The sequence below is a fragment of the Cygnus atratus genome, chromosome 1, assembly GCF_013377495.2.
Source record: "Cygnus atratus isolate AKBS03 ecotype Queensland, Australia chromosome 1, CAtr_DNAZoo_HiC_assembly, whole genome shotgun sequence".
NCBI classification, from domain to species: Eukaryota; Metazoa; Chordata; class Aves; order Anseriformes; family Anatidae; genus Cygnus; species Cygnus atratus.
Window position 1 is genome coordinate 111,372,774 of NC_066362.1, and position 9,486 is coordinate 111,382,259.

The following is a 9,486-nucleotide window of genomic DNA, read 5'->3' on the forward strand; positions in this document are numbered from 1 at the left end:
GTAAATTTGCTTTGAGTGTCCTTCGCATGCAGGAATAGACAAGTAGTCATATATTAAAGAGAACAACTAGGAAACACTCTCTCGGGACCTGTTTATTTATGCAGCACTTTGGCTGTCTCAAGGGTGAATAGTCTGTGACTCCTGCTAGTGGACGACATGATCTGTTTGCCTGTTGGATTTCCTTTTGTTGCAGAACTTTTCTGAGGAGTGATCTCACTGAAAGTGCTTCTGACCTTCCTGTGGTGAGGAGCATTTTGAAACAGGTGCCCGACAACTTGTAGCGAGCTTCCACAAGAACAAATTCTTGGCAGTCTATTAATTTATAGTGTTCAAATAGGTTGGGTTGGAGAGGTAGGAAGGTGAAGTTCCTATGCCTTGGGAAATTTGAAACTGCCTCTTAAAGAGCAAAAACTGCATAATGTCTTTGTCAACTGCTACAGCCTTGTTCTCTCAAACAAGTCATAGCTGTAATGAAAATTCACCCATTTGGACAGGTTAAAAAATAATAAAAAAACGACTCTGTTAGTGTTGGAATATGCCAGTATGTACTGAAAATACATACTTAAATTGGAAGAACAGCAGACTGGGTAGTGTAATGCTGTAGCTCTTACAGGAAAAATTAATGGGAGCCGAGCACACCTCAAGGCCAGCACACTTAACCACAGAGTTGAAAGCAACGACAGTATGCTTCTGAAATCAGAGGCAAAGCTATGACTTACAACCAATGTAGTTTATAGTACAGGAGGAGCCACAGCTGCAGGTAATGGTGCAAAGCAAACGATAAAGAATTTGCTGGTAAATGTTTTGACATCACTCTGCTAGCCTAGAACGTAATTGTTATTTAACAAAGCTAAATTCATACTGGAATGAGTACAATTTAATAACTGCCAGCTATTAATTGCTGTTAGTTTATCTCCAGAAGTCTGACATGCTGGATGTGAAAATACAAACTGAAATTACCAATAATTGTAGCATTCCTAGAAACAGACAATCTGAAGTTCACATACCAAAATTGTTATCGGCTTGAGTAATTACAAGTGTTTTCCTGTAAAGGCAGCCACAGAATGGTTTTACTGTATTATGTTCAGTAACTTGTTTTATACACAAACTGCTGTTGATGATTGTGGCGTTGGGCTAAAAAAATGTGTTTACAGCAGACTGCAAAGCCCTAGAGCAGAGCTAATGCTGATGGAGGCAGACGAGCAAGATTAAAAAGGTATTGGAGTAACTGTGTTTAGCTTAACACTGTCACTTGCAGTCACGTTAACACACCAGCAACTTCAGAAACACCGTCTCCTGGTATTCCCTGTGATGCTATGAACACTAAATTTTTCACTAGTGGTATTTGGTATGACTCAGTAATTTACTTTGACTAGTCTTCGCATTTTTCCCTAAATCAGATTGTGCTACATGGGCCCCACCAAAAATAGAGTATTTTTTTAGTGTTGTCATTTAAAATTCTAAGCTGCCCTTTTCTGTCATAAGATAGGGACTTGTATTCAGCTTTATCTAGGTTTCCAAATGTCTTGTCCATTAGACTGTCAGTGTCATGGTAGTTACTGTGAAATAACAATGTAAACATAAACTATTCAAGTGTGTTAATTGTATACATGCTGTACTCTGGGTAGTCAAGTGGTGTAGGTACAAAATAACTTGGGGGAGGGCAAGGTTTCATCACACCTCACTTTGCAGCCATTTGTTGACAGACCCAGCTTTCCCCAAGTCTAATGTCACTGCTTCAGAACCGTGACATTGAGGTGAACAGGACTCCACTGTGATAAAGATGAGAGTAGCATGACCACAAGCATTGCTTTTTCTGTGCAAAATACCAGTAGAATTAGAAATCTTGCTTTGAGTGTACAAGCATGACAGTATTCTACATATACCGCTCTTCAGATTTAGTACTTGTTGCTGCAGCAATCTGCTCACCTGATACCTGTGTGATAAATGGCATTTTACACATGTCCAGAATACCAGCTTTGACTGCACCTCAGTGTAACACTGCATTAAACCCAGGCAATTGACTCGTGCTGGTGCTCTGAACAGTCACAGCGGCATCCTGCTGCCGCTCATTTTCTCTGCTTCGATCAGGCGGCGTAACTGCGTTGCGTTGCTCCAACTCAGTCTGATTCATGTTACGTTATACAAACTGCCTGTTAAAAACGTCTCATTTCAACATAAGTAGATAAGGGAATATGGGATGGTTTTGCCAGCAGTCCTAGCCTTTTAATCTGATTCAGACGCAGCTGGAACTCTGTGTCTGTGTCCATTTGACTTTTGTCTTCTGGAGTCCTGAGGTTACTCTTAAACCAAGAGGTGCAACATACTGACGTTTAGCTATCATGCTCCTGGCAAGGTGCTTTAAGCAGTCTCAGAAGGAAGGCGTATGTTGAGAATTCCACCCCTCAGGAGTGGGTTACAGGTTACTGCACAGAGCAGCCGCAGAAATTCTGTGTTTCAGAATAGAATGTACGTGCACATGAAGAGAACAGGCCTTCCAGCCTGAATTCAGAGCACACAAGAAAACTGTTTTATAAAATTTTATTTTAAAAAAAGCTTTCTAAAATACAGAAGGAGATGTCCAAAGCCTTTTCCTTAATTTCCTTTGAAAGTCCTTCCAAGCGTTTTATGATGGGTGATGTGCAATATTGTCTGTGATGTTCACCTAGGTTATGTCCCTCCTAGTACCGCATAGGTGCTGCCTGTGTAGACCTGAACGAAATACAGCAGCTGCACCCTAGAGAGCTTTCTGATCCATGAACCTGCAGTAACGTATACCTAGGACTTCCAGGTGTATGCGTAATCCTTCAGTTCTAGAAATCGGATGGAAGATTTTCCCAGCGTTGGCAGTTGACTCAGCTGATCCAAAGTTTTAGAATGCAGTCCACACTTAGGAAGGTCTTTGCATACGGTTTCCTGAAGAAGTTCGCAAGAAGATAAACATGTAAACATACCTGTTTGAAATGCCTGTAGTTTTAACTGTTCATTTATGTACCTCTGGGGAACTCCCCCAAAAAGCTAGTTTTCTGATGATGCCATTTCTGAGGGAATAACAAGCCGCAGGGACTGCCGGGGGTGATCACAAGCAATTGGGTATAGACCCATGTATTTAGGAAAAGTCGTGTGTCACTCAGCACCCTATGGTTTGTAATAAAGATGCTATTCCTAACAGGAAAGATGGTCTGTTCTAGTTTACTTACCTTATTTAAGGCAGTGCTTGCATTATCAAGACTAGTGTTAAACACAGCTGTTGGCTCATGGCTGTAGAGTACTGCAGAGAATGCTCCCCTCTGCGCGGCTTTCAGCAGCATGGTCAATGAATGGAGGGAGTGGGGCATGACAGGGCCGATAATCTCCAAGCTGAAGACGTCTTCATATGCCAGGTGAACCCTGGCTTTTGCATTTATGCTTCGAGCCTGAAGACAAACCCACAACAGGATTAGTTTTTGACACACCAAATCAAGTCCTAATTTTCATTTCACAGAATCGTCTAGGTTGGCAGAGACCTCCAAGATCACCCAGTCCAACCTCTGACCTAACACTAACAAGTCCTCCACTAAACCATATCGCTAAGCTCAACATCTAAACGTCTCTTAAAGACCTCCAGGGATGGTGACTCAACCACTTCCCTGGGCAGCCCATTCCAATGCCTAACAACCCTTTCCGTAAAGAAGTTCTTCCTAATATCCAACCTAAACCTCCCCTGGCGCAACTTTAACCCATTCCCCCTCGCTCTGTCACCAGGCACGTGGGAGAACAGACCAACCCCCACCTCGCTACAGCCTCCTTTAAGGTACCTGTAGAGAGCGATAAGGTCACCCCTGAGCCTCCTCTTCTCCAGGCTGAACAACCCCAGCTCCCTCAGCCGCTCCTTGTAAGACTTGTTCTCCAGACCCCTCACCAGCTTTGTTGTCCTTCTCTGGACTCTCTCGAGCACCTCCATGTCCTTCTTGAGACAAGGGGCCCAAAACCCAGTACTTGAGGTGCGGCCTCACCAGAGCCGAGTACAGGGGCACAATCACTTCCCTAGACCTGCTGGCCACGCTGCTTCCTATACAAGCCAGGATGCTGTTGGCCTTCTTGGCCACCTGAGCACACTGCTGGCTCATATTCAGCCGACTATCAACCTTTTATTTAACCAACTATTTACCTTAATACTGCAGTGCCACAGCCCTATTAAAACCTCAGAATATTTTTAACTCTTGTCAACTTACTGTTCAATACGAGTATCACGGTGGTTCTACTGCCTCTGTAACAACTCATAAGATGTACCAACTATGATACACTGGAGCGTTGCACAGTATTAGGCACATTAACTGCAGAAGAACTTTGATAGACACCATATGAACAGCTTCTCTGGTGGCAGAGGACTGAAACCCACATTAGTAGCATAACTGTTAGTATCCACCACCTCCTTAAAGCAGGTGAATCTTTTAAGAACCACTTTACTACCTGGGAAGTCTACTTAACCTCAAGCTACCAGGGTAGATAGAAACACTGGGATTTCAGTTTAGTGGCACAGATTTTGGGGATAAAGATGATTTTGGAGGCAGTCCATATTGCAGTCAAAATGCTGACTCAGGCTACAGCAACAAAAATTACTGTTGCACCTGAAGGAAATACAGTGACTATACAAAGACAGTCATCAGCCTGAGTGAAGAAACAACTTTTCTTTATGGGAAAATAGGGACTGTGGTATTACTTACTTTGAGTGTTTGCATTGTTCCACCTCGGAAAGCAATGGGGGACAACAAAGTTGGTGGAAGCCCTGCCTGTGGACCTGCAATAGCCACTAGACTCTTGCAGTTTATCAGGAAGTTCAGTAAAGTGAACGTGTTTGTTCCTTTCACCAATGCGAGGGATTCAGGTTTGTGATCCATCTGCACTTCATGCTTCTCCTTCTGACTGAATTGATTGGAGTCAAAGGAAAAACATCAGAAGATGAAAAGCATCAACACACCCAAAACCTGACTTCTGATTTCATTATTAAAGCTGTGAGATAAGTATTTTCAGGTCCGATGTCTTAACAGCCGGTAAATATCTATGAAGTTAGCAACACCTAGTTTTACTATGAATTTCTCCTCAAAGCAAACATAAAAACATAAGCATTTTAGTTTAAATCAGGAGTCTGCTTTTGAAGGGAGTCCCCGGATTGTTGCCACTTACGGTGCATTGGTGTGGGGCAGTCTCAGGAAGTTGAGACAAGATTTCTCTTTTATAAAACTTAAATCTATACTACAAAAATTCCTGCAGGGTTTTCCTGAGCAATACATTGCGACATGCAAAGAAAGGATACAGTTTAATAGAGGTAGCATCTGGTTTTTTAACCTTATCTTGGACTCCCATCTCCTCAAGCCAAGAGAAACTTTCATCATCATCATCATCACTTGTAGCAGGTTCCCTGAGAAACACAGAATCAGTTTTAGGAGGGCAATACTTTCTGTGAACGTTTTCCAAATGGAATGTGCAGGAGTCTAGAAGCGTCTTTGAATTCTACCGTTTTATAAGACTTACTCTCCGTCCTCAGGGCTTTTGCACACTTCAGGGCTTTTAGCAGCTTCTGCTTCCAAATTCACTTCAGAGTTTTTCTGTTTTCTGGTTCTACTTTCTTCTACCAAAGGTAAGGAAAACTCTATGCCTTGAACAGAGGAGGAAAGAAAGCAATGAATGGTTTGTAACGCGCAACCAATGCAATTTATTGGTAAGGAGTGGTTTCACCTTACCTTCATTTCTCATAGCTTCCCTTAAACCTCTGGTCGTGGGAGAAATCATGGCTGTGATAACATCACTTCCTGCAAGACCAGCTGCACGGAACAGGACGGTGAACTGGTAGGTGCATACATAGAAGTAGGGACATAGCTTGGCTTTGAGCAGGTTGTACAGAGAGGTAAAGCTGACAGACCTGCAAATTAGAATAAAACAATAAATGAAGCACTGAAGACAACCTGCTAACAGGATTTATAGAATTCTATCCAAATCAGCAACTATGGTTGGAGAGGGACATTTAACACAAGGAGGTACCTGTGGTCTTAAATGTGTTTCCTTAACCTGGTCCTCAAAAATAATAAGCATTCCAGCTAAAGCAAAACAACAACAACAACAAAAAAAACAACCTACCAACCAAAAGCATTTTCATAAAGAGAACTGATTAAAATCCCAACGTCTTAATCTTACTAAATACAGGAATTCTTTGGTTCCACGTACCATTCGCTCATTAGCGCTTGCTGCAAGGCATCATCCTGTGACCACGGACAGGCCTTTCCAGCTATTTTCCTGTCTGCTCCAATACGAGGGAACAGCTGCAGCCAGGGCAGCGATGGGTGAAGCCAGTAAACGAGACTTTGCTGAAAGGCACAACGCAGTTCTGTTGACAGTTTTGGTTCCTAGATTACAAAAAGAATTTCATGAGGACAGCAAAACTTTACTTAATGCAACACTGCAACAGATGAATTAAAAAACAAACAAACTACACTAGATACTAAAAAGAAATTCCCAGTCTTATGAATAAGCCAGAGTGAAAATGGACAGTAACTGGAAACTGCACCATAGTTGAAACTGAATGACCACTCCCTTATCGCTGTTTGCCGCTGGTTATATTTTGGGGTACAAACAGTGGACGGAATTAGATTAGTAGTCTAAATGAACCTTGTTCTTAATGCAAATAAGATCAATACAAAACACAACCAACCTTCACTGCCAGCACTTTCATGAAACATGCAAAGGTACATTCTCCTTTATAAAGCTGGAGCTTCAAGCTCCCTCTGAATTATTATTACCTGTACGCTCTGTGGCAAGTTTGTTTCTGCTGCTCTACAATGTTGAGCAAATCCTTGAGCTTCCTCTTGCGCTTTTAAATGCTCTGCCCAGGTAAAAGGTTGAGAAGACATAAAGAGAAGTCGTGTTTTAATACTCCAGTCTGCAGGAAATTCATGCCTTGGTGAGGTGGGAACATCGGGTGTAAGAGCAGGTAAATGAAGGTCCTTACAAAACAAAAATAGTATCAATTAACCCAAGGAAAATACAATTTAAAAAAATAAAAATAACTACCTGTTTATATTTTCATATGGTTAGGTTTCTTCCCATGTTGATTTAATACACCTTTCCTGACAGGCAGACCAGATCATGGACTAGACAAGATGGACTAGATAAGACTACAGCTATTACACGTAACTTTTGAAGTTCAGTAGCCTTTAAAAACACATGGCAAACCTGTCATTTCCTGAAAGTTTCTGTCCAATTCAGTGTAACAGCAAAAGTACCTACCTCATTTTAATCCTAAGGAAGTATTTGCACTACATTACGGGCACATACTTATTAAAAAATAGTTTTACAGATGGATTTTCTAGATTCCAAGCTACACAGTTTGACTTTTCATAAGGTAACCAAAGTCATGGTTTATATTCAACTGATTATTTTTAAGTCAGTAACAAATTCTAACAACAATACTGCATTGTATTGTTTACAAAAAAAGATGGTTTTTGATCACAGCAGTCTTTCCAGATGTCATAAAAAAAAAAAGAACCTTAGTAAGAACCTTAGTCTAACACAACAGCCTTTCATTTAGTCCTCTCTTGGTGACCGTAGCATCAGATGCCTCCTAAAGGATTAAAAAAAAAAAAAAAAGTGCTGGAGAGTTCCAGGGCAGTTTGTTCTCTTTGAGAGGTCATTTTTCTATCCTGCTACGTTAGTTTGAACTTAAGTTTCTGAACCTATAAAAGCATCAGACATCATCTGCTTGCAACTCTTTCAAGGACCGTTTTTCAGGCGTTCTTTTTCCTACGAGCCTGGTGAAGCAGTGCGTGTTCCCCTTCTGCAGCTGCTTAAGAACATCCTTACCTCAACAAAATTAAAACCTAAGAAAGAGGTGGATTATGGTAAATATACTAATCAAACTGGAAGAAGAAAGCAACCTCTGTCAGCTACAAAAACAGTAACAGTGTCAGGAAGAAGGCTGGCTTTTAAAACAATGTCAGCTTAAAGTAAACTTCAAGGCAATTTAAGGAATTGTCTTGAACGCTGACATTTTAGTACATCTTAGATGAGGATGAACCAATTCTAAATTAAATAGCTTAGGCTTCTCTGTGAATTAAGAGCAGCTGGAATTGTTTCAGAAACATTACACGAAGGAAGCTTCGTACATTGGCTAACATGAGGCTGTTGGTTCCTTCAGAGCGCTCCGCATTCCTGGTGGGCTTATCTTCGTGAACAGACTCCAAGAACTGAAGGAAAAAAGAACGTAAGATGCAGCACTGAGTATGAACCACAGTAATATTTTTAAAAAACGAGCCTTGCAGAGAAATGTCAATAGATACTAAGCACACACACGCTGTAGGGACGTCTACAGAGCAGTTCGGGGGGACCCATCCTCGAGGCCGCCCCAGACCCAGGCTCTCCCCTTCCCGCCGGGCACAGCCCCGTCTCCCCTCAGGCTCCGGCGGCCCCGTCAGGGCGGAGGGGAGCCCCGCGGTCCCTACCTGCCAGAAGGGCGCTGCCGAGGGCGGCCCTCCCGCCGGCCACGGCTCCCGCTGCGGCTGCCGGCCCCGCGGCGCGTTGTCGAGGCTGGAGAAGGGGTTGCGGCGGGCGGGCGCCGAGGGGACCCGCGGAGCCGCGCCGCATGGCTGGGGGTCGGCGGGGGGCTCGCTCCTCCGCGGCCGTTTGCGCCTCAGCCGCAGCGTAGCCGGCGGCTTCTTGAAGCCCGGCGAGTAGCCGGGCACGGCGGAGTCGTCCATGGCCCGGCGGGAGCCGCTGTCGCGGCTTGGCGCGCAGAGGGGCGAGCTCCGCCCCGGGGCGGCGCTGAGGGAAAGGCGGCGACCGCCATTTTGTCCGGCCCCTGGGGGGCGCTGAGGGGGTTGCGCGGGTTGAGCCAACCTCGCCGGCCAGCGGGACGAGGGTCGTTGCCCACTCGCTGGGAAAAAGAACAGTTTAACTGTTAATAAATAAATAAATAAACAAACAAACAAAGAAATAAATATTTATTCCAAGAAGCGAGCGAGTTACACAGCCTGAAGGGCTGTCTCCTGTCAGGCATCAAGGAAATTGCTACATGACAGCAGTCAGAGAGATGTTACCCACCTGGGGAAAACAAAACAAAACAAAACAAAACAAAACAAAAACACATCACCCGTGCAAATACTGGGACATGATCACCATTGGGTAAGATGGGGGAGTAGGTGCAGACACTGTGCCTGTTTGGGGCAGAGAGCTGGTGCAGACACTGTGCCTGTTTGGGGCAGAGAGCTGGGTTTGCCCATCAGCACTAGCTAGGGCCCACCCCTGGAGTTTTCTGCTTCAGAGAGGGGCTGAAAGGCACCCACCACCACAAAAACTACCAAAGCACAGATATATTTACTTCATAACCTGATCTGGATGAAAGATTAAGACAACCGCAGCAATAGCTAGCCTTGATCTACTATACATGGGACTCAAAAAGCATTTTTATTTATAGTTAGGAACAACATACCTATTAACAGAAGTTCTAGTAAAACA

General features: G+C 43.6%; 1 protein-coding gene across 1 annotated transcript; it reads right to left on the reverse strand.

Annotated features, from left to right (window-relative positions):
* Nucleotides 1-490: 490 nt before the first annotated feature.
* Nucleotides 491-8,756, reverse strand: DONSON (DNA replication fork stabilization factor DONSON). Its single transcript, XM_035545840.2, has 10 exons — nt 8,475-8,756; nt 8,139-8,219; nt 6,777-6,980; nt 6,205-6,383; nt 5,724-5,902; nt 5,515-5,638; nt 5,297-5,401; nt 4,707-4,905; nt 3,201-3,416; nt 491-2,916 (listed from the first exon to the last, which is right to left on the reverse strand). Exons 1-10 carry the CDS (start codon nt 8,727-8,729, stop codon nt 2,779-2,781), a joined length of 1,680 nt encoding a protein of 559 aa, XP_035401733.1. The 5' UTR covers nt 8,730-8,756; the 3' UTR covers nt 491-2,778.
* Between the last annotated feature and the right edge of the window lie 730 nt (nt 8,757-9,486).

Excerpts from the sequence above, each read along its gene's own strand:
- DONSON (XM_035545840.2), bottom strand. The coding sequence starts at position 8,729 with ATGGACGACTCCGCCGTGCCCGGCTACTCGCCGGGCTTCAAGAAGCCG. Across the intron at positions 5,639-5,723 it reads GGAAGCTATGAGAAATGAAG|GCATAGAGTTTTCCTTACCT; the intron begins GTAAGGTGAAAC and ends CCTCTGTTCAAG. Across the intron at positions 3,417-4,706 it reads GAACAATGCAAACACTCAAA|GCTCGAAGCATAAATGCAAA; the intron begins GTAAGTAATACC and ends GTTTGTCTTCAG.